Source organism: Uranotaenia lowii, chromosome 2 (assembly GCF_029784155.1).
Source record: "Uranotaenia lowii strain MFRU-FL chromosome 2, ASM2978415v1, whole genome shotgun sequence".
NCBI classification, from domain to species: Eukaryota; Metazoa; Arthropoda; class Insecta; order Diptera; family Culicidae; genus Uranotaenia; species Uranotaenia lowii.
Window position 1 is genome coordinate 231,730,867 of NC_073692.1, and position 27,373 is coordinate 231,758,239.

At 34.4% G+C, this 27,373-nt stretch overlaps 1 protein-coding gene across 8 annotated transcripts in view; it reads left to right on the forward strand.

Annotated features, from left to right (window-relative positions):
* The window catches only part of LOC129740983 (dual oxidase maturation factor 1), a 220,635-nt gene that overhangs the window by 186,173 nt on the left and 7,089 nt on the right, over positions 1–27,373 (forward strand). For 7 of the 8 annotated variants that reach the window (XM_055732654.1, XM_055732649.1, XM_055732650.1 and 4 more), the window contains 5 exons: positions 4,900–4,934; positions 20,051–20,249; positions 20,320–20,377; positions 20,443–20,797; positions 20,886–21,097. In XM_055732654.1, the coding sequence (XP_055588629.1) occupies positions 20,085–20,249; positions 20,320–20,377; positions 20,443–20,797; positions 20,886–21,097 (790 nt within the window). In that variant the 5' untranslated portion in view covers positions 4,900–4,934; positions 20,051–20,084. Of the gene's footprint in view, positions 1–4,897; positions 4,935–20,050; positions 20,250–20,319; positions 20,378–20,442; positions 20,798–20,885; positions 21,098–27,373 lie in introns of all 8 variants that reach the window. The other variant, XM_055732653.1, reaches the window with a different exon arrangement.

Here is a 27,373-nt window from a genome sequence, read left to right on the forward strand (position 1 = left end):
AACATATTTGGATATGTCACCTTCAAATTAGTAAACTAGCTCTCAAACTCCCGGACAAATGGAATAACGTAAATTTTGTTACTTTGTGCAATCGAAAAGAAATAAACAAAAAATAAAAATAATCGATATTATTGCAATAATTTTGTTATTTTGTTTGTTACCATGGGCCTTTTTTAACATTCGAATTCTAGGATTTTTTTTCTCTTAAATGCTTCCCTCAAAACACTAATCTGCATATTTTGAGGAAAATACCATTCAATGCTGAATCATTTCAATATTTATGAAGAATTCACATAGTGTCTTACACATATAGACATAAACACACCCTTCTGAAAAAAAAATTTCAAACGAATTTTCTGAATTTTCTTTCAATTTTCGTCACGAATCAGGTTTGAAATCAGTTCATTCGAAATTTTCGAAAATTTTCAAATAATCTTACCATATTCAAGCTTTAAAAAGTATAATTTAAAATTTTCTGGATCAACTATGACCAGGGATCGAAAAAGTTGAACAAATTTTTAGCGATGTCTAATTTATTATTTTTAAGCTACAAAACATTATATCATAAGCCATCGAAAAAATGTTGCTAGGTTCAAGGTCTGGTAAAACGGACACGTAAGTTTCTTCAGGTATTTCTAATTTTTCATTGGTCTGATTCACCAAATGCCTTCAAAGGATCCTGGCAAGAGCAATTGTCGACCGAAAAGCACTCTGCTTCTCAAACAGGCCATAAAATTGTTAAAAGTTGATCCTAGGTAAAGGAAGCGCCTATAAATTACGGAATTCCGAAAACCACCCTTTTTTTCTTCAGGAATTGCACCAGTTGGTTCCGTTTTGGTTTATAAACATACTCAAATGTTTAATTCATAAAATTTTGTACATCAATGGAAAGGCAATATCTACCTTTTCTACGCAGTGTCCGTTTTACCTAACCATTAATTAAAAGTGTAATTTGCAATCATGTTTTAGATTTCTTTTCATTTTCAAATCAGAAAGTGAAATTAAAAAGGGTTAGGGAACATCCATAAATGACGTAGCTTTTTTTTGGAGTTTTTATACCCCCCCTCGTAGCATTTCGTCACAAAGTCATTGACTCCCTCTAGATAATAACGTAGCTTTAATAACCCCCCTCACCCCCCCCCCCCCCCCATTTTTAAAAATCGGTTTTTAATTTTTACTTTTATTATCAGCATTTTGCAAGAATAATACAAAAAATAACAAAAGAAGGTATAGAAGTTATAAATGGAATTTTAAAAAAGCATATCAATCAGTCAAAAAAAATCAAGCTACCTTTCAACAAACAGGATAGCTAGTATTTAAGTATTCAATAAGTTGCGTCGGTCCAAATTATCTGCATTCTGGATTCCAATGAAATCGTTGGGCAGCTTTTCTCCATCGTCTGTTCGGCTGGAAAAATCAAAACAAAAACAATTTTGATATTTAATTGAAGCTACGTAGCTTTACTTGAATCCCTACCCCCCCCCCCCTCTCGTCACACATCGTCACACAAAGTCAACCCCCCCCCCTCCCCCCAAAATGCTACGTCAATTATGGATGTTCCCTTACTCCTTTTTTTTTATTTTTACGTCCAAAAACGCACGTTTTTTAAACAAAATAATGAAGAACAGTTTTTTGAAATAAAAAACCTATAATTTAAAATCTGCTGATGTGTTTTGATGAAAAATATATTTCTCAAGGTTTTCCTCTTGATTTTTGTTGAGTTATTCCTGGATTTTGACCAAATTTGCCCGGACATTGCATAGATTTTGAGTTGAAAATTTTCTAATCAAATGCCCGAATTTTGCCAGGTTTTTAGATAAAATAGTTTATCATATGTCTAATTTATCGATGATCAGAACAAACATAAATTATGAGTTCAAAATGAAATGAAATATTTATCACCCATTGCTAGTACTATGATGAACTTTCCAGAAATAGTTGAACAATTAAAGATTCAACCTTAAAAATGTAGGTTTGTAAAATCCAAACGTATATGACTTGCCATTATTTGAATAAATTTTCACAAGTATGGTCTTGATGAATAACTTTAAGTTTCCTTTTCTAGTTTTTAGAATTTTTAATCTGAATCAAAAGAACTTTGGCATACGTATTAAAATGTTGAACTAGCTCAAAAAAGCTGTATTTTTCACTGGGTTCTCAAGACTTTCACTAATCGTAAAAATATGGTAAAAAATGTGCAAAATGAATAATTTCGAATAATTTATGAACTCCTATAGTTGAATTTAAATTAAATATTAAACTTTCTCTAAAAATCATGGTTTTTTATGTATATAAAAACTGAAATATAAAAAAAATGCCAATGCAGTTTTAATCGTTTTTCTAAGCCACGGAGTAGGTTGGAAAATCCTTGGACTTTTTTTAATCAATACGAGTTCCAGAACTGAATCGAACCGATAATAACCCTCACAATATGGGTATTGAGTGAAAGGGTACAACAAGTAGAAGTTAAATAACCTGAAAACAATAAAAACAAAAGATTAAACAGAATAAAATAAGTTAGAACAGAGTAAAATTAGGCGGAACGACCTAGAATATGATGAAGAAGGAAAAATAAGACAAAACAAAACGAAACATGATAGAAATAGAAACCCCGTTCGATTTTGGCAACATGCCCGTACATTTTATGTTGCCAAAATCGAATGTTGTTTAAATCGAATGGCTTTTATTCTTATCTTGAGTTTCAGTTATTTTTACCAAATAACTATTATTATAATAAAAAACGTTTTTTTTAGTCAATTCCCGACCAATTGTAGTCATTTTTCAATTTTTGCATCATGTTTTTGATGCATTTTGCACTTTTTTTGTTTTATTTATAATGCTTGTTTTCTTTTGTCATATTTTGTGTTTTTGTCATTCTTCATCATTTTTTTGTTTGTTTTTTTTTTCTATTCAGTCTTTTGTTTGAGTTTGTTTTTAAACTTTTCGAAATTTTCATCTAACACGAAAAACTTGGTCAAACAAGAGAGTATTATTAAGTTTTATCTTGTTTTACCTAGTTTTGTTGTTTTATCCTTTTCTTTGTTTCTTTACCATGCTAAATATTGTTTTCTCTTATTTCAGCTTATTTGTTTTAATATGTTTTGTTATTTTTTTTCTTAATTAATCCTGTTTTATCTCTTTCTGTCTTTCTTCACTATGCTGAGTTGGTTTTCTCTTGTTCCACCTTGTGTTGTCTTGGTTGTGTTGTGTTGTGTTGGTTTCGTTTTTCGCTCTAAATATCTCGTTTTATCCTGTTTAACCTTGTTATGTTTTGATTTTGTTTTTTTTTCTATCTGGATGTTTTGGTTTTTTTGTTTGGTTTGGAAAAAAATCAATGTGGGTAGGAAGTTCTAGGGGTTAAACGCCCTCACGGACGAACCAATGAAATGTCTTATTAAGTTTTTAAAAACAAAGCCAGAGTGGTGAAAATGCATGAAATCGGCGAGAAAACACACTTCAAAGTTTTAATTTTCCCAAATTTCCATACATTTTTCCAAATTTCCTTTTTCATTTAAACAAAGAAAAGTGTGAAAAAAAATCTGAAAGTTGCAGTTTAAGATTAAGATATAAAGAATCGTTCGAAATAACTAACTCAAAATAGATGTTTTTTGCACTTATTTCCAGAGTGATTATTTTAATATATTAAAAATATATAACATTCCTTGACATACTATTATTTGGATCTCAGTGCCTCGAATGTACTGAAAATGACAGCGAACTCGGAATCATTAAACGTGACTTATTACAAAATATTAAATAAGAGGATTAAAATAATACGCTTTTTTCATAGTCCTCATTTTAGAATGAGTAATGATGAATTAACAATCTTCCTTACAACTGATTTTTATATCTGATTACTTTATCGGTCTACTGCATCCGATTTTCGATCATCTTAACTGTCGCACAGTAGTTTTGCTCAGCTACTTATCAACATCCGTTTTTCTGTTGTTTTTTTTTCTGTGAGCTGTTGCTTTGAACTTGGCGTCAACCTGACGAGTTTCGATGCGCGCAGGTAATTGTTTTCGGCAAACGGCATGCCTTTGATCTCCGATTTCACCGATTGAACCGATCCATGTCAAACACGAGATGATGAATGTAGTGTTGGATTGCTCTGCTCAGGTCACCTCTTAGACCCCAAAGAGGAATCGGTCAGCTGAACGTTCGAATGTGCTGACGAGTAGAGGTATTCTTCTAAACCGAAACTCGACAAACCATTTTATTACGTGTGTATTTTTTATTTTATTTTTGTTTTACGTGTGGGATCCCACTGATTGGTTAAAGGTCGCTGACATTGAATTCGCGTGTTTCCTTTACTAAACTGAGCTTCGATTTGTGTTGAGTTTTCGCATACAAGTTTTTGATTGTCCATCAATCATCAGAAATAAAACCCAGACAAGGTGGCGTTTTACGAGCGGCTGAAATAGTTTCACGTTCTCAAGGAGTATGTTTACTGATGCACTATTTAAATCATCCGCAACATTCACATCCTTGCGGCAGTTGCTTCCTTTTTCGATTGATGATTCCTAGCCATAAATTATAAGATAAGCAAGACGCTACTGAATTTCGATTCGATCGATCTTGAATGCTACCGGATTTTGATTTTATTGCACACACCAGGATAGAAGATAGAATGTTAAATATATATAAATAAAATGTTCCGTCTTATTATAAATTTATCGTGAGGAAAATTGGTAAATTATATGTAAAAAAGAATCATTTAACTGAAAATCTGTAATAGTCATATTTTACAGTGAAGGCAAGATTTAATCATATTATTCTGACTGGCATTTGGTCGAAGTCGTTGTCTGAAAGTTGTTTGAAGCGAAGAATTGTATTTTTAAACGTTTCTGTTTTATTACAGCTCGTTGATTGATATCTTTTTCTTTTCTTTTCTTTCAGGTGTATGGAGCCGATAACGTAAAAGCCACAAAATAGTGAGTATTTGTGTCAGAAAATTTTATTTGAAGCACCCAATAACAAATAAATTAACAAACTTCGAATATCAATTTCATCTAAAAACAATGTCAAGGGGGATTAATAGAATAAAGGGAGAAAGAAAATAAAACAAGATAAATGGAAAAAAGTAAAGGGAGAGAGAGAGAGAGAGAGAGAGAGAGAGAGAGAAAATTAAATTATAAGAAAATGATGATGATGATGATGATAGCAGAGGAAAGTGAAAAATATAAGAAAGATGTATATCTGAAGGAAAATCGAAGTATGTTTCTTCTAGTTTAAAAAAAATGAATTGTAATGTTCCCGATGAAACTCACCAAATTCCGAGTTATGTTTTGTTCTGTTTTTTTTTTTCGTTTTGATTTTTTTCATATGAACAGCTTTTCGTTTTTCGCAATTGATTGCACTATGCGTAATTAACTGCGATTTTTAACAAATTATGAAATTTAAATTACATAAATTATGAAAAAATGAAAATATTTAAAAGACTTTTGATGGATAGGAGCAAAAATAAACCTTGCAGTGTCATATGGTTCCAGCTAGATATGTAGTTTTAATTTTTTTTTTTTCAGTATAATGAAATTAATAAGCATTTTTTTTAAATCAAATTGGTTTCGAGCAAACCTTAACCGCTTTAAATTTCTTCGGTAAGAATTCGAAACAATTTTCCAAGACGATTTGTAAAATTTGAACACTATAGGAACTTATTGAACACTAGAGTGCCCCAAATGACCCGACTTTTGAAAAAGTTATACGCTGCAGGCTAAAATTGATCCTTGGCCTAGTACAAGATCTCATGCCAAATTTGGGCTAGATCGGATCACGTTTAGGGGTCGCTCAACGAGCCTGAAGTTTGTATGGGATTTTGAGACATTTTTTTCGGGAGAAACATGAAAAACCAGTTTTTCATCAATAGCTTTGGTTCCCGTTGGCCGATTTCTTTCAAAAACGGGTTTTCTCAAAGCCTAAATTATGAAAAATATTTCATCCGAAGACTGCATTTCGATAAAAGTTAAGATAAAAAAGTTATTAGGCTTCAAAAATGGGCTAACTTTTTTAACGGTGGTATTCAGCACTGTGAATGAGGAGTCAATATGTTCGACCGCCTCGACTCATTAACAGTGATGAATACCATCCTTAAAAAAGTTAACCCATTTTTTAAGCCTTATTACTTTCTTATCTTGACTCTAATTGAAATGCAGTCTTCGGATGAAATATTTTTCATAATTTAGGCTTTGAGAAAACCCGTTTTTGAAAGAAATCGGCCAACGGGAACCAAAGCTATTGATGAAAAACTGGTTTTTCATGTTTCTCCCGAAAAAAATGTCTCAAAATCCCATACAAACTTCAGGCTCGTTGAGCGACCCCTAAACGTGATCCGATCTGGCCCAAATTTGGCATGAGATCTTGTACTAGGCCTAGGATCAATTTTAAGCTGCAGCGCATAACATTTCACAGGTTTTGAATTTTCCATACAAATTTGGGGCAATCTATTGAACACTTATTGTATTTTATAAACAAAAATATAGGAAATATAGGAAAAAAGCGCGAAATAGTACCACTTATGTTTTGCAAGAAAAATCAAGATTATTTCTTGAAATTTACTGTGTAAAAGTGAATAATAATGCCTCTACGAACTATTTGAATAGATCGATGCATGATACATGACGTGAAATGATAAAACAAACACTCTGAACTGATTTTGAATCAGAAAAAAAAATTTTGATTTTTTTTTTCAGTAAACCACACTTTTTTTCTGTTTCAAGTCGTAGATTGCAGCACTATCTTGCAGTTAAAATCAAATTAAGTCTCAATATTGATTTTTCAGGCTTATTCAGGCCCATATTCATCATTTGAGGTTGTATTTCAACACAGTTTTGTGGGAGTTCACGCTGAAGAAAGCTTTGCTGGGTTTTTCAAAATCACCAGCATGAGAATATACCACTGATAATATAAACTGATATAACACTGTACCACATTTCCACCAACTTGAGGTTCGTGTCTTAACTGCTTAGTTATTGATTGATACACTGGTAGTGATGGCGCTGACATTCAAAAATTCTCAGCCTGCTTCAATTTTTCTGCGTGCCAAAGTATACGTTGCTATGGTGTTCAATTTGGGTTTTGTTTTCCTTCCAGCAGTGTTCCGAATATCACTCATTTTCAATGAATGTTCCTGATTGCACTTCGCAACTGAACGTACAGCGATCGGGTTTTGTTATTGATTGCTATTGGACCTATCCGATCATTGTTCGTTCTATTCATCGCTAAAATACAGATCACCTCGCATGATGCTTTCTGTCAAAACAGTACAGCACCATCATCAAATTGGAATCTCACCAAAGAACGATGCATACGGCGAATCATGTTCGTCTAGGATCAAGAGTGAATGGTTCAGGCAGTGAGTGAGTGATACATTCAACCGATCATTAGCAAATATTATTTGATTTTAAACATAGCCAATTAATAAATTTATTTGATTTTACAGCGTGTTTTTACACCAGTAAGAATAAAATCCAATTGTATTTGTGTTTGTGAGGGAAAGATGGTCACTTCCGCTGTGTTTTCAATTTCAAATAAGCTAGGCGGATACTGAGTGAGTGACATTCAGAATGGATCAGTTTGTATCTCACTCATCTCCGATATGCGATGTTTGCAAAACCGATGATTCTGAATGATGCGACTCGGTTGGCATTTCTGAGTGGAACGCTGATCGAGATTGCATACCAGTCGGGCAAAGCAGTTGCGAGAGACGCCTTCCTATTATACTATCAGAATGTTTCAAATAAGAAACGTATCCTGAGTGTTGGTTTTGATTGATTTTCGGAACATTGCCTTCCAGTGACAAAAGGTCCCGATGGATGAAAAGTACTAGAGTCAATTGAGCTTTGAAATTTGAGGAACAAAATTTTAAACATACCTACATATGAAAATCTATTCTTTAAAAATGAAAATAATAAAAAATGATTCCAATCAATAGGCTAGTTAAATTTAAAGAAAATTATCATAATAGAATTAAAATTAAAGGCCAAGCGTGGCCTACTAAAGCTTAGTTCTTTTAGAAATGGGACACTTTCTTTTACACCCAAAATTCAGCCTCTGTGCCAATGGCGTGTAGTCAATTACATAGCATCATTGGTACAAGAAGATAACGCGACCGGTGCTGATTCGATTTGCTCCCACCGGCATTAATCTCCCAAGTTAACCGAATTGCGTATGTCTGAAAGAAACAAAATAAAAACGCTTTCACGTCCCTCCCTATCGCATCACAAGACGAAGAAGGATGGAAATAAATACCGGCCAACACCAGGCAGCCAGCGAACCGAGCACTGTGCGTGTGAATGTAGCAAAAGCAACAACAAAAACATCCTTCTAATTCAATCCACCGGCAAACAACCACGGCTAAGCTGTGCGTGTGTATGTAGCAAAAGCAACAACAAAAACATTCCTTCAATTCACCGGCAAACAGCCACCGGCCAAGCTGCCCGGCTTTAGCAGCTGTGTATATGTAGCTTGTGTATGTAATAGCAGGCAGTAAGCAATGCACAGTTCTCATTCAATGGGTTTCCCGTTGCCTTCACTCCCGTTCCCTTTCCCGTTTCCATCGCAAGACAAAAGACTACCTTGAAAGGAGGCCAAACGCCGGGAAGCCACCGTTGTGCGTTTTATTTTATGATTGATCGGTGGCAGAAAGCCAATGACAAATATCCCTCGTCCTGCAAGAAGCGCAAATAGTACACTGGTTAAGATCTCGAACTGGCAAGATGATTTGGTTGGTGATTTGAGTTCGACTCTCCCTACTGCGCTATGGTTTTTTTTATTTTCTTGCTTCTGGGATGAATTATCCAATAGGAATGAAATGCCATAAGGGGGCATCCATAAATTACGTAACGCTCCTAGGGGGGGAGGGAGTAAGCTTTAGCGTTACGAATTGTGACATAGGGGAGGGGGGGAGGTATGCTCATCGTTACGTAACCATTTTTTCCCTAATTTCAGTTTTATCGCAGCTTTTTTGATATCATGAAATTTTCGCTGAATGATGAGCGAACCAAAATCAGCTTAAAATTTGAAGCTTCAACAAGATTGAAACTGGTTTGTAACAATTCTTATTTGAAGATTCTAAGATAGATTAAACGTGTATTGGATATCCGTGAAATAACCGTTGGAAAACCGAATATTATGTATATTTACCCAAGAACTCAATCTAGTCTTAAGACTGAAATTTTAGAATTTTTTCTCAATTGATTTTGATTATTCCGATCAGCTATTTTGATAATATTACTAAGTGGAGTATATTTTGCATAAAAAGTTATGCTGCTTGAACAAAATAAAGTAAACAAGGTAGATCACCAGTTAATAAGCACAGAGCAACTCGTAATAAGTCAATTAATTTTATTATATTACAATTATATTTCATCAGAGAGTTATCATCAATGAGTAATAAGAAGCGATTTCGGATGGATAATATTTCCGTTTAAAAATTATGTTATATTTTTTTTTCCTTCGAAAATCAGTGTTAAAAATCATGAGAAGATGGGGGGGGGGGTTATTGTCAGAGTTACGTAATTTTCATAGAAGGGGATTTTGAAGCGTTACGATTTGTGACATACGGGGGGGAGGGGGTCAAAAAAGTGCGTTTTATGCGTTACGTAATTTATGGATGCCGCCTAAAATGTATTTCTTGTTTCGCTTGAATGTGGTGGTCATGCATCATTTTGATTGGGAGCCGAGTCCTTATGCCAGTTACGGTTTTTCAATTATACCGTCTTCGGCACAGTGCACATTTCAGCGCATAATCGGCACAGAGATGTGCTAAATAGGCATTGGATTTTCGCAACCTCTTCTATGGGTGTACTAATAGCTCGTTTACTAGTAATCGGACATTTTGGCAGCAATTTGTTGCCTGTAAAAAGTACTATCCGACCTATTTTTTTTCAAAATTTTAAAATTACGCGTTTTTGAGATATTTACGATGCAAGAGAAAAAGGAAAAAATAATTTTGCACAGTTTCATTCAAAATCCATCATAATCAAATTGATAGCTGACAAAACCGTTGATTATCCGAAGAATTACTGTATGTAAGTGGTGAAAAATATGCAAATACTGTCAAAAATGTTCACAAAGTTCAAATCAAGCATTTTAGTGAAGCATATGATCGGCAACTTTGGCTAAGGGTCATCAGAGAATCAAGTTTCATACCAGCATTTTTAATTTTAAAAAGGGGAAAACTAAGGGTAGATCGCTGAAATTTCCAAAAAAAATTTTCTCCGATAAGCTGAAAGTGTTGCCTGGTAATGAGTCATTCAAACCACACCTCAAACACTAAATTTTGCTAGTTCCAGAGCTCGTAAGCTGTACAGCCGGTTCCGAGGCCATGGGAAAGATGATTTCTGATGAACGATAAAACTTATGAAATACCCTATTTTAAACAAATTCCAGCGGTTGAGTCCTATACCATGTCTGCTCGTTGCAAGGTCCTGAGTATATTAAAGTATGTTTTTGCTGGTTATTTTTTATGAAATATTATGATTTGCCAAAATTCTGCTCCTGTGGAAAGAAATAACAATATTCAAAACGAAAACTATGGTTTTCGCTGTTTTTAAAAGCCTAAAAAGAGTAATCTTTTATGGAACCTTCGCAAACTACGATCTATACTAACCGACTATACTTTAAGTTTAATCTCATGATGGTTTTACTTCGATATTGCCAGATTTTGCCAGCAGAAATTCCATTAAAAACGCTCAAAAAGTGGCTCAAAAATAATCAAATTTGTTAGTTTCGAAACCTCTTTTTCCACTTAACTGTCCTCAGTTTCTTTTAAAAGAGAAGTATTGGTCCGAAAAGTAGCGGAATTTGAAAGAAGAGGGTGTAACCACCTAAAATACAGATTATGCGAAGTATTAGTTTGAAAAACTGATCAATATCATGACTGAAAAAAGTGTGCGCTAGCCGATGGGAGGTACCAAGAATAAAGTAGAATTTATTCTTACAAAAAAACGTTTAATAAATTTTTTCAATTTTTTTCATGAATTATCATAAAATTACCTTCATTTCTTTCATAGAAAGTTTTTAGACCAAACGAAAGGATTTTGAGTTACGCGCATTCGTAACTGTCCCATTTCTAAAAGAACTAAGCTTTAATGTGTGGTGGTAGATGCAACTCTATCTGTATCTACCGCTTCATAGTAGTAGGCCCGTGAGGAACAAAAATTTGATATGTGATGATATGCTTCTAAATAAATTCTACCCGCTTATTTTCAACATCTTTCATTTCATCTAACCTTCTATCTACCTATATGAAAAAAATTTCATAATCTTTAGATGTCCCTACTAAAAAGGACATCACTTTTCACCGCCGATAAATTAAATCTACTTAAATTTAATTTAACTGAGTTACATAACTCTTCATGTGATTTAAATCATCGACGTTTTTCGACGGATTTTAAAATCAAAAACGTTATTACCAATTGTCCAGACGTTACGAGCTACTATGGCTTTCGCTCCTCTTCAGTGGACACTAAAATTATATTTTAAACAATGAATTTCCATCTAAATTTACAATATTTTAAATCTTACAAACTACTGGCCTTCGTCTATACTAGTTTGATTCGGGACATTTTGTTTTGATTTTCGTTTACATTTGTATGTTAGTGTTTGTGAAATTTTTTAATTACAGAGTCGTAAGCTGTCTTAAAATTACAGGAGTCTATCTGTCTATTGACTACATTTTTGTCACCTCTAATCTTAATGTAAAAAGTTTCAGCTGTGATTTATGCATTATAGCCTGTAACTTTTTCCAAAATGTTTGTATTGTCGAAATCGAAAAGGTGACCAGTTTCCAAACTGTGAACAATACGGGATTGTTACAAATTTGCTTGAATTTCTATTGGTTATACTCAAAGTATTGTAGATTTTATGAGTTCGTTCTTTAACAATACTGATCCTCACAAAAACTAAGGACAAAATCCCCAGTCCGATCGGGGTACGAAAAAAAACACGTGCCTCAATCCATCCATGTATCATTGTATAGATCAATGCAAAGTCAGCCTATCGACTTTGCTTCTTCTAGACACTAATACGGTGTGGGACAAATGGTCTTGTGCGGCCAGAAGTTTTCTCAAATCACGCTCTTGGCTCATTTTCAACACCTTTCATGCTTCCTAATCTAATGTATCCGTCTATAATTTTCATTACTTTCATTTGATATTCTTCCTATTAGAATGTATTGTTCACCGAAATGCCATTAATCATTCAATTCAATCCCCAAAAACAAAAACATCAATGTCGTGTATGAAATTAATTGTGGTAAATGTAACAAATCATACATAGGTGAAACTTGTCAGTTTTTGGAAAAAAGATTAAAAAAACATAAAACAAATGTATCTACGAAACACACAACACAGTTTGGAAACTGGTCACCTTTTCGATTTCGACAATACAAACTTTTTGGAAAAAGTTACAGGCTATAAGGCAAGAATCACAGCTGAAACTTTTTACATTAAGATTAGAGGTGACAACAATGTAGCCAATAGGCAGATAGACTCCTGTAATTTTATTTAAGACAGCTTACGACTCTGTAATTAAAAATTTGTCACAAACACTAACATGCAAATGTAAACGAAAATCAAAACAAAATGTCCCGAATCAAACTAGTATAGACGAAGGCCAGTAGTTTGTAAGATTTCGAGTATTGTAAATTTAGATGAAAAATCATTGTTTAAAATATAATTTTAGTGTCCACTGAAGAGGAGCGAAAGCCATAGTAGCTCGAAACGTCTGGACAACTGGTAATAACGTTCTTGATTCTAAAATCCGCCGAAAAACGTTGATGATTTAAATCATATTAAAGCGCGGCGATAAACAAAATTCCAATAACTCTTCATGGAAAATATTTACGAATTTTCAAATGAAAAGCAAATGAAAAAATCGAAATTTAGTTATTGGTGTCATTACATGATCAGGAAATGAAGCTTCGGGAAAGATGAGCTGGTTGGCGCCAGGAGCTCTGGGCGATCAATGATTTTCTCCTACGGGAGTTATATCAGCTCATCAGTGAATATACCACCGCCAAAGTTCCTGCTCATTTCAACTTCCGATTCATTTGCAAATCATACCAATAATACTGCTAGCCGTCTGGTCCGTCAAGCTCCATCTAAAAGTACAACATTATTCAGATTTTATTTAATTTATTTAATATTTAAATTTACTTTTAGTGACCTTGATGCAATTCTAGTTATTTGATTTAGAGATGTAAGAATTTTACAGGCTTTCACGTGGTACCGAGTACTTATTTCATAACAAAAAATCATTCAGCACACCAAAATTCATTCCAGATAGTCGAAAATGGGTCTGCAACCTGTTTAACGTTCAGAAGTTATTCATAAATTATTTTTATCGAATACAGTCCTTTTTCTTAATCCTAATCCGTTGTAAGACTAACTACTTCGGCACAAAACTGACGGACAGGTAATAAACGTGAATTTAAGACTGTGCACTGAAATTATGCTATCGGCTATATCGGTGAATTGTTATATTTTTAAAGAAAGAATATTAAAGATAGATAGACGGGCTGGAGATTAAAATAAGATTTAAAATGTTAAAAATGAGCGGTAGAGTAATTTTAATTTGAAAAACTTTTCATCACATTTCATCCCTTTGTTCCTCACGGACCTACTACTTTGCAGTGGTAAATACAGGATAGAGTTGTAGCTACCACCACACAATAGTAGGCCATGGTTCAACCCACAAGCGGAAACTTGCAGTGTGAACCAAATATGTATACATTTTTTTGTTTAATTGATAAGGTATTTTACAAATTTGAACTGAAAAAGATTTTTTTTTGTAACTTAAGGCTTACATCTTTTTTATTGTTACAACAGTTTGTTTGCGGTACATAGAATGCGGGTTATCGAATATAATACAATTTGATTTCCAGGTACATAATTTAAAAACTAACTGGCTTAGATCTATGTCAACAATTTTAAAAAATATCTTGGACTTCGTGAAAAAGTTACTACAAAAACCAACGGGATCAACAGATGGGTGTAAAAAGAGTCTTGTATGTTTTTTTTATGTAAATTCGTTTAATGTGAGCCTTCTACCTTTTTTAATCTATTCTTAGTACACGTGTTGTTGATTATATACATACATCAAATTTACAAGAACCGATTACAAGCGTCATTAGAAGGTAGATTTAAAAAAATCTATAATCTGTATCTCTACGCTAAGATCTGAATTTTGACCCCTTCACAAATGACTATCATCAGCCATTGAGAAGTTTGCATTGACTGTGCTAGCTTAGAATTTTCCACACTTCAGTTGATATGATTGGAATTTGATGAGCAACAAGTTTGATATGCTATGCCTAATCCAGCTGAACATGCCAGACAGTAATAACATGTATCATGAATTTAAGGAAAAAAAAACCTTGCGTGGCCAAATCAAACAAAACTCGCTTACAAACTGAATGGCATATCTTAGTCTATACGTAAAGCCGACAATATGCCAAGCCGTTCTATCCATAGGAACACAAGACGAAGAAGCCTCTAATTGAGCAATGCGTATTATTAGACACGCTTGAAATATCGCGGCTTTGCATGGAGAAAAAAAACCATAAGAATCCTCAAGAAATTCTTGAGACTTGCTCGACAGTATACATACTTGGAAAAGGTAGCATAACGAAACCAAATTAATATCCACTCGTTCTATGTAATTACGTTTCATCTAATTCTAGGAAAATGTAATCTGAAAAGGTCACTTGATGCTGCCTAAAAACGGTGCCCTTCAGATGAAAGCGAACCCATCTTTAAAAAAAAGAAATAAAAGAAAAAACAATCGGAAACCTTAGTTTCTTATTAAGACAAAAAAGTCGATTCTTTTGCTGATAGATCATTTTCTAGTTATCGGACAAAGAAAATTTAGCCAGCATTGTGTTGACTTGAAAAAGTACTATCTGACCTTTTTTTTTAACTAACGTGTTTTTGAGATAATTACGATGCAAGAGAAAAAGAAAAAAAAATATTTTGCTCAGTTTCCTTCAAATCCAATATTATCAAATCGATAGTTGGCAAAACTGTTATTTATTCATAAAATGTCTGTGCATGAGTGGTGGAAAATTATGCAAACGCTGTCAAGAAAGATTCGGTTTAGTTATTCTTGCCGCAGCCTGTGGCGTAGAGGATAGGCTTCAAGTCTACTAAGCCAGTGGGCATGAGATCGAATCCCGGTCACGGCATACATAGTAGATAGACTTTCTGTGGGTTGGTGGTTTTAGAATTCGTAAGAAGCTAGCAAAAATATCCTTGGATGATGTACGCCTTAGAGTTAATTAAATTAGATCTCTTCAAAGAAACATGAAGTTTCACTGAGATCCTATATGTGTGTGTTCGTTTTTAATATAGCGTCTTTAAGTATACAATGACTATTGAGAAGAAGACAAACTTTTAGATTTATCTTCGTCTGACACTTACAAACTGTGAAATGAGAACTAATAAGGCAAACAAAGGACCTTTTATCTTCGGATTTTATTAGACTTTCGCCTAGGGTCAGGGCCCCCTGAATCAAGTATCAAGTAACTTAAAAAATATCATAATTTTTTCAAGTTCACGAAAATGCTTCTAGTTCATCTACGAGTTCCTGTATCATTCTAACTGTTGGTGCATATAAACTTGAAATTACACGCTATCAGATAATGCATTTTCACCTTCTTTCATTTCATCTAACCTTCTATCCATCTATAAAAAAAATTCATAATCTTTAGATGTCCCTACTAAAAAATACGTCGCTTTTCACCGATAAGGCCGTTAAATAAAAGTGACTAACAAATCTACGTTGAAGAAAATATCTGATTCTGAAATTGTTTATAATACCTATATAATTCAATTAAGGAATAAAATTTAAAGGTGATGATACATGGTCTAAAAAAATTAAATATTTATTATATAGTTAATTGGATTTGTTTTTTCATTACAAGTATTTCTGACATTACTGAATGAAGTTTTAAAAATAATTAAATTCAACAACATTCAACAAAATTGGTTCAAACCTTCAAAACGGTTAGATTTTCAGTTTAAAAATATCTAAAATTCAATTTGGTTTAAAACTTCATTAAGAATGGGGAAAAGTGAACAAATTCAAAGCCTCTATAATTTTTTTAGCAGAACTCTAAATTACTTGAAGTCTAGAGGAAAATATAAAATTGATTTAAAACCATTATTTAAAAATGTTGTGTTATTTTAAAGTTTTGTAAAAAAAAACATGCAGAAATTTCTTGAATTCTTAAAAATTTATTTAAAAACAAAAGCTGATAGACAAATTTCATATTGAGGTCCATATTTAGGCTCGCAAACTAATCAAGTTTTGTTTCGAAATTCTTTGAACTTCGAAGGATGTAAATTTTGTGGCCTTGTGTAATTTATCAAAACGTTTTTGAATGTTATGTTGAGCATTTAGAATAACAAGAAACACAAAATTAAATTGAGACTTAAATTGGTTTCTTGAAGAATATTTCATATTTATGAGTTTTTATTAAAAAGTGTAACCAAACAAATTCCGATTTTGAAAATTGAAAACAACCATTTTAACTTCAAAATAAATTCATCAAATACTAACTTTATACATAAACAAGTTAGAAGCCATGTATCATGACTCATGACGATGGTCATCAGAATGAGCAAAACAGAACCTAAAACCTAGTATCCTTTACTTTATTACTAAAAATTTTGATTTACAAAAAATCGTGCTGATAAAGGGTGATACGGTCAAAATTTGGCCAAGGGAAAACGCATGTAAATCGGTGAAATCGTTTATTTAAAAAATCAAATTAAATTTCTTTTTCAAGTTTAATAAGTATAAAATTCAGAAAAAATATTCAGTTAGGCTTCCGCTTTTCCAAATCCGAATTGCCGGGCCTTATGCTTACCCCTGCCATCAGATTTTGTACAGCCACCTTGTCCACCTTCTTCGCTGCGAAAGCCAGTTTGCCTTGAACTGCTGCTCGTTTTAGCAGTTTTTTTTATCTTCTTTAGGTTCCGTTTGACAATAGCCCAGTATTTCTCAATTGGGCGGAGCTCTGGCGTGTTGGGAGGGTTCTTTTCCTTGGGAATCACCTGTACGTTGTTGGCGGCGTACCACTCCATGGCCTTTTCACCGTAATGGCAAGATGCCAAATCCGGCCAAAACAGTACGGAACAACCGTGTTTTTTCAGGAAAGGCAGCAGACGTTTATTCAAACACTCTTTCACGTAAATTTCTTGATTGACAGTCCCGAAGCGATGAAAAGCAGCATTTTTCAAGCCACAGGTACAGATGGCTTGCCAAACCAGATATTTCTTCGTGAACTTTGACAGTTTCATGTGCTTGAAAATATCTGCTACCTTTCCCCTTCCTTTTGCCGTATAAAACTCCTGTCTCGGAAGCTGCTTGTAGTCGGCTTTGGCGTAGGTTTCGTCGTCCATTACCACGCAGTCAAACTTCGTCAGCATCGTCGTGTACAGCCTCCGGGATCGCGCTTTGGTCGTCGTATTTTGTTTATCATCGCGATTTGGAGTCACTACCTTCTTGTAAGTCGATAGTTCGGCTCGTTTTTTGGCTCGATGCACGGTTGAAGACGATACACCCAGCTTATTTGCGGCATCTCAGAGAGAGAGGTTAGGGTTTTGCTTGAAACTACCGGCAACTCTCTTTGTCGTCTCAGCGGCTTCCGCTTTTCGATTTCCCCCCGATCCAGTCTTTCTGGCTGTCGACAAACGTTCCCCAAACACTTTAATTCCATTTGTGACGGTTGATTTGGACTCTTTTAGCGATTTTGCCAGCTTTGCGTGCTCGGATTTTCGCGATGTGCGAGCAAAATTTTGATACGCTGCTCTTCTTCCTTGGACGGCATTTTGACAACTGAAGAGTGAATTCCAAAATGGAAATAGGAGCAATATTCTACACACACACCTTCAAAATGAGGGGTGTTCAGGTTTTTTAAATGCAAAATTGAAAGAAATACGTCAAGTTGATATTGACCAAATTTTGACCGTATCACCCTTTAGTTTATGTTTATTTTTTTCGTAATGAAACTGTTTGTTTACATGTTGTTTTCCGGAAAAGGAGGAAAAGGAGAATTTCAAAATTACTGATATATCATGTAATAAATAAAAAAAAACTTTAACATAGGTTCAAATTAAATTTTATGATAATGTATCGACAAATTTTATACAATAATCAGAAAGTCTAAGTGACAAGGTCACTTTCAAGGATAATAGTTACCCAAGTAACACTGTTTGATTTAAAAAACTCTTCAGGCCTCTTATAAAAATTGTCTTGTAGCCGGTTATAAAACCTGAAATTTTGCTTGGGTTGTATTATTATCCAAGACATAAAATTCTTAAATTAAAACCAGATGAGGAAAAAATAACAGATCATCATGTTACACATAAGACAAAAACTAATAGAAATTTATAATAAATGATCGAATCGAGAGAAAAAAAATCTGAACACAAAAATCAAATAAAAAATGAGAATTTCAAGAAGAAACCCGATCAAATTTAATCCCCGGGAATGAACTGAGAATGATAAGCTCTTAATATGATTCTATTGAAAGAAAATTAAATCAAAAATAGTTCTATGGAAATTATAGTTTCGAAATTTTGAATTTTAATTGAACATGCACCCATGGCGTAGTGGAACTTTATTCAAGCCTTCTAAGCCAACGGTTCTGAGATCGGATCTCGGTCACGCGATACATATAGTACTTTTTCTTTAGGTTGGTGGCTTTAGCAGTTGTAAGATGATTGATTTTTTTTAGTTGAAATCATTTTAAGCCATAATTAAAAATTTTGATTATAATTTCTGAATTTGGAATTCCAAAACTAAACATTAAGATGAATAGCAAAAAATTAAAGTGGACAAAATTGCGGTTTTGGAAATAGTGAATCGAGAACTGAAATGAAAATAATAATCATTTAAAAAATAATAATTCAAAAAGCTTATCAAAAATAAGCACGCGATCAGTCTATGGTACGATTCAGGAATAAAGCTTGCTTCATTTAGAATTGGAACAAACTTTTGCTCATATTGTGGCGCTCCTGGTGGCCGGATTTGAAAGTTCTTGGCAAACATAAGCCGGAAATTTTATTATCACGTATGTATTTTTGACATCCCGCAAATCGACTGTACTTTGTAAACAATCAACATAGAAGCCGAAAGAAGGGACAAAATTGTGCACAGTTATTTGGATAGCTGGAATTGCCCAGAATATGAAGCTCAAATAGTACACTAGTTAAAATGTCAGACTGGCAAGACGATATAGTTGGTGATGTGAGTTCGACTCCGCCCCATTGTTTCTGGAATGAATTATCTAATAGGAAGGAAATCCCATAAAATGTTTTTCTTGTTTCGCTTGAATATAGTGGTCATGCATTATTTTGGTTGAGAGCTCAAGTCCTCGTGCCAGTAGTGCTTTTTCAAACATACCATCTTCGGCACAGAAAATAATAGGCATTGGATTTTTACAACCTCTTCTATGGGTGCAGAGAAGGCTAAGTTTGCATAAAAAAAGATCTTGAAATCAATAATAAATAGACACTCCTGAAACTCTGACGGGTAAAATTTTGAAATTAAATTAAATAAATATGGATCTTTCTATTATCTTATCGTAACCAAATAAAGTCTATGCGCAGAAATAAATAGTGAATTTTCAATCCCAATTGAGAACGGTTTTCACCTTTTCAAGCCCATTTAACGATCGACAGTGAATGTTCCAAAAAAAGTCCGATTGAATTATTTTTAAATGCCTTCGATAAATATTCATGGGTGTCGAAGATTGGAAAAGATACCCTTGTTCGGTCAAGCTTTAAACAGCTTGGCTAAGCGAAAATCTAGCTCTTACTTCATCTTCTACTGCAAAACGTTGTTGCGATAGATTCAGCGTGGAAAATCATTTCCGCACCATTGTCTGTCTCAAAAAATACACCTGACACACTCTCTTCTCGGACTGGGTTAATGGGGATTTTATGGCAGCCGTGTGGCAATGAAGCTGACTGAGTTGATCGAGTTTAGTAGAGCCATATTTTTGATTGTGTCGCCTTTTCTTTTCTCTTTTTTTTCGCAGGTTCCCACCAAAATAAAGGCCGACCTTTCCTAGAATGAAGGGTTGGTTCGATGCCTTCCGAGACGATGGGGCCCCAACTCTTTACTCGTTCTCGAACCGAACTCCGGTCACCGGCGATGTTTCGATTGTGGCCGTTTGCGTCATGTTCGCCACTATCTATCTGGCATTTTTGGTCATCTTCCCCGGTGTTCGAAAGCAGGTTCGTCGCTTGGATTTGGAACCAAGTCTTTTGAATTGGTATTTCAAACATATTTTGTTTTTCGTTTCAGAAATTCACTACCTTCACGACAGTTACGCTTAGCTTATTTGTAGGACTAGTCATTTTAGGTGAGTCGTTACCCGACAAATTTTAACGCCATAATATACTAACGTTTTGGTTTTTAAATTTCAAGTTACTCGGCTTGGTTCAGGATGGCACGTGGCCCAATCGACCATCGTCGCACCGTACAAGGCGTTCTCCCGAGAGAAGCTTCCGGCCAAATTGGGAGCCCACATCGGTCTGATGCACATCAACATCACCCTGGCGGCACTCCCTGTCGGAAATTGGACGCCCCCGGATATTGACTTCAACGAACGATTTAGCTGGAACCAGGCTAATGATATGGGCAATTCGTACAAAAACGCACTTCAGCGTGGCTTGCCGTATCCGATTCTAACCGTGGCCGAGTACTTCAGCCTTGGACAAGAGGGATTCGCCTGGGGTGGCCAGTATCGGGCTGCTGGGTACTATGCCAGTATCCTACTATGGCAAGTTTTTACTTCTTGTTCTGATGAAGAGTGACAATAATCCATATCCAAGGATCCATCATACGTAATGCTTTTCCGTTGCTTTCAGGGCTTCTTTCGCGGCTTGGTTGCTGATGAATCTGCTGCTGGTGGCAGTTCCACGTTACGGGGCCTACACGATGACCCTGACCGGGGCCCTGTTGATCGGGGCCAGCGTTGGGTACAGCCATATGCTTCCGAAACGACCGCTGACGATATTCATTGAGGGTGGACGCATCAGTTTCCAGCTGGGATGGTGCTTCTGGCTTGTGCTGGTCGCAGGTTGTTAATCGAAAATTAATTAAAGCCTTCTTGAATTGCAATCGGATTTGTGGTAACGTCAAATCCCATTGCAGTTTATTCTATTAACTGTTTATGTTCCCTTTTCCTAATCTTATGTTTAGTTTCGTTTTTCAGCATGCAGGTGTTTTTGTAGCAGATATCCGTTTGCGAAAAAAAAACTTCGATCGGCCACTGATTGGTTTATTCATATAAATTTAACATGTATCAGTACAACACTTTTGCATGGTTTAATTTTTTCGCGTGGATGTCGATTGCTGTTCGAAAGTGATTTTTCTAATTTAAACCTTAAAGAGGATGATCCAAAGCAAAAGACGATTTCGAAGATAAAACTTATAGTTTAACCCGTCCCTTTAATCTGACATACCGGCAGAGTTCTTTAATTGGGCTTGTGCTATATCTCAGTTGGCACGTCTGTTGTCTCCTGAGCCGATGTCCGTGAGTTCGAGCCCAAGAGCAAACATCGAACACAGTTGTACCGGATAAGTTTTTCAATAACGATCCGGCAACTGCACCGCTGATAAAGTCGCGAATGCCATGAAGATGGTAAAACGACTATAATCGAAACAAAAAAAAAAGAGTTCTTTAATTTTTGTTCTATTTTAAACCTTCTGCATGTGTTGATTGAGAAGACCACATCTGGTGTTTTTGAAAGTTAATCGCACGCAGCGTATGAATAATGTCACAGGTATTGAAAAGCATTTAAGCTAATATTTCTTTGCCTAATAAGATATGAAGTTACGGTCTTCGACAAAGTTTTTCAGCGAAAAATTTCCTTTAGACAATTTATAAAATTGCACAAAAACCATAAGCAGCCACAATAGAAACAAAAATGATGTTGGTTTTTCCGTACAAAATATTCAATTTTTTCATACAAGCCTAAAAGTTCAAGTTTACTCATGTAAACGTTACTTAAAAATCGTGGATGAGTTTCGAACCAAATCGAAGCTTTTTAGTCGACTCAGCTCAGGGCCGTAGGAACGGAGGCTGACCCCCCCCCCCCTCCCTCCCTGAGGGTTCAGAAAAAGCAAACCAGGTATTCTAATCTACACCCAAAATTTTAGATTCCCATAGAAATTTTAATGATTGAGTAAGATTATTCAAGAGTAATAATCTTTATTCAAAACAAATGACAAAATTCCGAAAACTAATCCTAGGTTCAGAATTTTGTTACAGTTTTTCTAGAAAATTTCACATGTTTATAGAAGTTCTGTTCGGAATATTAGATTATAAATTAGATATTTTTACATGTTTCGGAGGTTTTCGTTCCATATTTTCATATCAAAATTGTCTTTCTGTATTCATATTTCGGAGTCTGTATCCAGTTTGGGATTCTTGATTTTCAGTTCGGATCATCATCTTATAATGATATATTGTTCTGCTATCTTGAATATGGTTTTGCATTTAGTTCAAAATTTGATTTATTATTTTCAAAGCTCAAATGAATTTTTAATATTAAGGTAATTGTTTTCCGAACATGAAAAAAAGGAATTAGGAAACCATCCTGACTCTTTGTTCACCATTCAGATACGAAACTCTCAAACTCAATTCTCATGAAAAATATCAACTTAACAAAGCTTCTTACTGGTGATCCAGAATTAAAAACTCAGAATCAAATTGCTAATTCGAAATTAATTTTTTATTTGAATTTACAAGTCAGATTAAAAATGAAAACTGAAAACAATGAATTCAGATTCAAACCCAAAACATAAGATTTTAAATTAAAAATTCATGATTGAGGGCGCACTTCTTTACTCACTCATTTCTTGACTCATATTTACAAATTATGACTTGCAATTTAGGTGCAGAAATAATTTTTTTTGTAGATTTCAGAAATCGTATTGAAATTCGCAAGCAGAATCAAAATTCAAAGTTTGGATTCAGGTTCAAAACTCAGATTCAGAATTATTATTCAAAATTCAGATTCAGATCCAGCTCAGAAATGAGTTTCGTTTTAAAAATATCTAGATGAATATTTTGTTAGGAAATTCAAACAGCAGGAAATCGTAAACTTACGATATTTATTGTCGCGACTTATTGTTATCGGCTGTGATTCAAAATTTTGAATCACAGTCAGTTTGTTTACACAATTCAGCTGAAAATCACATATATATTTGAGTTTATTTGAAAGTTTTTTAATGAAAAAAAAAATCACAAACTTTATTTCATGAAATCGATTTTTAATGAACAGTAATCGCTTTAAAAAAATTTAAGTTAAAAAACCTTCAGAAAATGCCATATTTTTCGAGTGGATTGAGTAACATTCGAAAATTGAATTATCGATTGAAAAAACATTAAATTTGCCCAAGATTTGAGTAGGTTTATCTTACTTGATTTAAGCAATTTAAAGCTCTCTTTAAAAAATAACTTATTTAATCCCAAATCAAATGACCTAATTCTCCCAGATTTTTGAGCATATTCAAAGATTTTGAACCAACGGATAAAGTAAGTTTCTTATTTTGCTTTCATTATACAAATTTTACTAGGACTATTTATTAAATTTTAAAAGGTTTGTTCAAAAGTTACTATTTATTATTTAAAAACCATTCAAGGAAACAACTTCAATATGAATAACCAAAAATGTACAGCTAAAACAAATTGTTTGTGTTTTTTTCAGCTAATGCACTGTTTGAGCAAAAATATCTTACAAATAAATCAGTCATTAAAACCCCTCCTATGAGACGGTTCTTCCTACGGTCCTGACTCAGTGTACTACCTATACAATTAACGGAAAAAGATACCGCTATTCCCGTAAAACAGAGAAATTTTGTGCTTCACAAAATTAACTCTAACTTTGACAATTTTTATATTTAAAAAAAAACTTTAAATTTGGTCACAAGATGTAAAAAAAACCTGGCCAAGTTTCATCAAAACGATAAAAAATAAAGCCAGTTCTAAATAGGGGTCCAATATCGCCCAACGGGGAATTTCATTCTTTTTTGGATTGATGTTTGTTTAAATTTGTGTGTAATCAATGCTTTTTAGATTTTTCTATGACGCTATGGAATATCGCTTAATCATTTCTAAACGAATTAATCAATCATTTTGTAAAATAAAACAAGCCGTTAGCTGTATTGTTAATCAATGGCTGAAGCATCGGAAGCATCTACTCACCGAACATTTCGTCGAACTTAAGACATTCACTTTCCACTCAGTTGAATTTAACCTAAAAAAATAAACAAGTTTCGAATCTGACAGATCAATTGCTGATGCTGATGATTGCTGATGATTTGGACTATCTTGCATATTATTTTTCCGAAAAATCGTATGAAGGCTGATTGAGCCACCGCACGCTTCGGAAAATGGAGTGTTGGCTGGTTTTACCGATGACTCCCCTACATTTTTCAATTAGGGGGAAGTGTTCCTAAACGCGCATATTGAGTAATATGCGCAAACAGCCGATTGACGATATGGCTGGAAATTCAACGCATCTAATCAGTTTGAGGGTAATACGCTTTTGACACATGGCATGAAAAAATTTAATTGTTACCTAAAGCCAAAAAAAAATTAAAAAATTCAAACAAGATTTTTGTAAGTTTTGTTAAAATATATTGAACTTTAATTATCGTGAGTATTAGACTGCCCCAAATTTGTATGGGAAATTTAAAACCTGTGAAATGTTATACGCTGAAGGCTAAAATTGATCCTGGGCGTAGTACAAGATCTCATGCCAAATTTGGGCCAGATCGGACCACAGGAAGGGGTCACTCAACGAGCCTGAAGTTTGTATGGGATTTTGAGACATTTTGTTCGAGAGGAACATGAAAAACCAGTTTTTCGTCGATAACTTTTGTCTCCTTCGACCGATTTCTTTCAAAAACGGGTTTTCTTAAAGTCTTAATTATGAAAAATATATCATCCCAAGACTGCATTTCGAAAAGAGTTAAGATAAAAAAAGTTATTAGGCTTAAAAAATGGGCTTACTTTTTTACGGTGGTATTCATTAGTCTTTATTGTTAATGAGGCGTCAATATGTTCGAACGCCGACAGATTAACAATTATAAATACTATCCTTTAAAAACCCGTTTTCGAAAGAATTCGGCCAACGGGAACTAAAGTTAATGATGAAAAACAGGTTTTTCATGTTTCTTCCGAGCAAAATGTCTCAAAATCCCATACAAACTTCAGGCTCGTTGAGCGACCCGTTCCCGTGATCCGATCTGACCCAAATTTGGCATAAGATCTTGTACTAGGACTAGAATCAATTTTAGCCTTCAGCGCATAATATTTCACAGGTTTTGAATTTCCCATACAAATTTGGGGTAGTCTATTGTACATATTTCCGCCTTTGGGCCTTGAAGCCTAATAACTTTTTTTTTATCTTAACTCTTATCGAAATGCAGTCTTCGGATGAAATATTTTTAATAATTTAGACTTTAAGAAAACCCGTTTATAAAAGAAATCGGCCGACGAAAACGAAAATTATTGATGAAAAGCTGATTTTTATTGGCACCACAAATCGTCCAGTCATGTTTTTAAGCCCCTGTGGTTATGCAATTTTTTTTAAATTGTCAAGCATTTTTCCGTCCATACTCCTTTCCGAACTAACAAGTGAATATCATCCGAACTCAAATATTAGAAAAACATTAAAAATTGCAATCGAGCGCAACAACAATCGTTAAAATCAGTCCTTATTTGACGAAACGGCATGCATTTCACATTGAGTGTTCTGGTCGGACATTTAGTCGCCTCATTAAAACAGTGATGAATATCACCCTTAAAAAAGTTAGCCAATTTTTGAAGCTTAATAACTTTTTTATCTTGACTCTAATTGACATGCAATCTTCAGATGAAATGTTTGTCATAATTTAGGCTTTAATTTTGCTTTTTGTTTCGATTATAGTCGTTTTACCATCTTTATGGCATTCGCGACTTTTATCAACGTTGCAGTTGGCGGATCGTTATTGAAAAACTTATCCGATACAACTGCGTTCGATGTTTACTCTTGGGCTCGAACTAGCGGACATCGGCTCAGAAGACAACAGACTTGCCAACTGAGCTATATCACAAGCCCACAATTTAGGCTTTAAGAAAATCCGTTTTTGAAAGAAATCGGTCGAAGGAGACAAAAGTTATCGACGAAAAACTGGTTTTTTATGTTCCTCTCGAACAAAATGTCTCAAAAGCCCATACAAACTTCAGGCTCATTGAGCGACCCCTTCCCGTGGTCCGATCTGGCCCAAATTTGGCATGAGATCTTGTACTAAGCCCAGGATCAATTTTAGCCTGCAGCGTTTAACTTTTTCAAAAGTCGGGTCATTTGGGGCAGTCTAGTGCGTATATTGGAATAAGAGACAGGTTCTGAATGCCCATATCAGGCAGGTTAAAAGCCTATATCAAGAAAAAATAGGTTAGTCTTATATTTTTTTTTACTTTTTATCGTTGAAACATTTAATCTACGCTCAAATCACAATCTTATCACCATGAAATATGGCCATATGCCATACCTTACTATGTTTCATGCAACAGAACTAGTAAAACTGAAATTTCGCCAAAATTTCAGCCTTGACGTATGCTTAACATCCGTTCCTGCCATTTTCAATTAAATAATATCAAAATATTGCAAGTGATAATGAAATATAGCTGAAAACATAAATATGCGCAATTTAGCCCGCCGGTTTCGGTAATCGGCTATTTTGACTACTTTTAATATAAAATTATTTCCACAAAAACTGTAAGAGATTCAAACGGAAAAATTTCTCTAACGTATATAAAATAGATGTCCACTCATGTGCATATAGTTTTCAGACTCCTATCTATTGGATGATGGGAGAAAATGAGTTCTTTCTTTAATATGCGCATATAGCCCACCTCTCCCCTTATTATAAAAAAAGTAAGTTCGGACTTGAAAATTTGACGCTTGAGACGCTTCCTGTGTGTTTTTTCGAGGAATTGAGTTAAGTTTATTTGATATACCGCACGCATAGGAAAATCGAATTATGGCTGTTTTACCTTCAATTCCTCTACATTTTTCAAATAGTTAAGCCATATACTCCATTTTTCGAAGCGTGAGGCAACTCAAATAGCCTTCATTTGATTCCTCGAAAAAAAAAACACACCAGATTAATCTCATTCAACTTGAAATTACGTACAGTACGAACATGCTTTTTCTAAAATATTTGAAAAATGTAGTGCAATTGAGGGTAAAAGAGCCAATAACTTCGTTCGATTTCTAGGGAAAAATCACACAAGATAGGTTTCATTTGCTTCTAAATTTTTCCGTTCGAACAAGTTTTTTCGGAACTATTCAAAAAATGA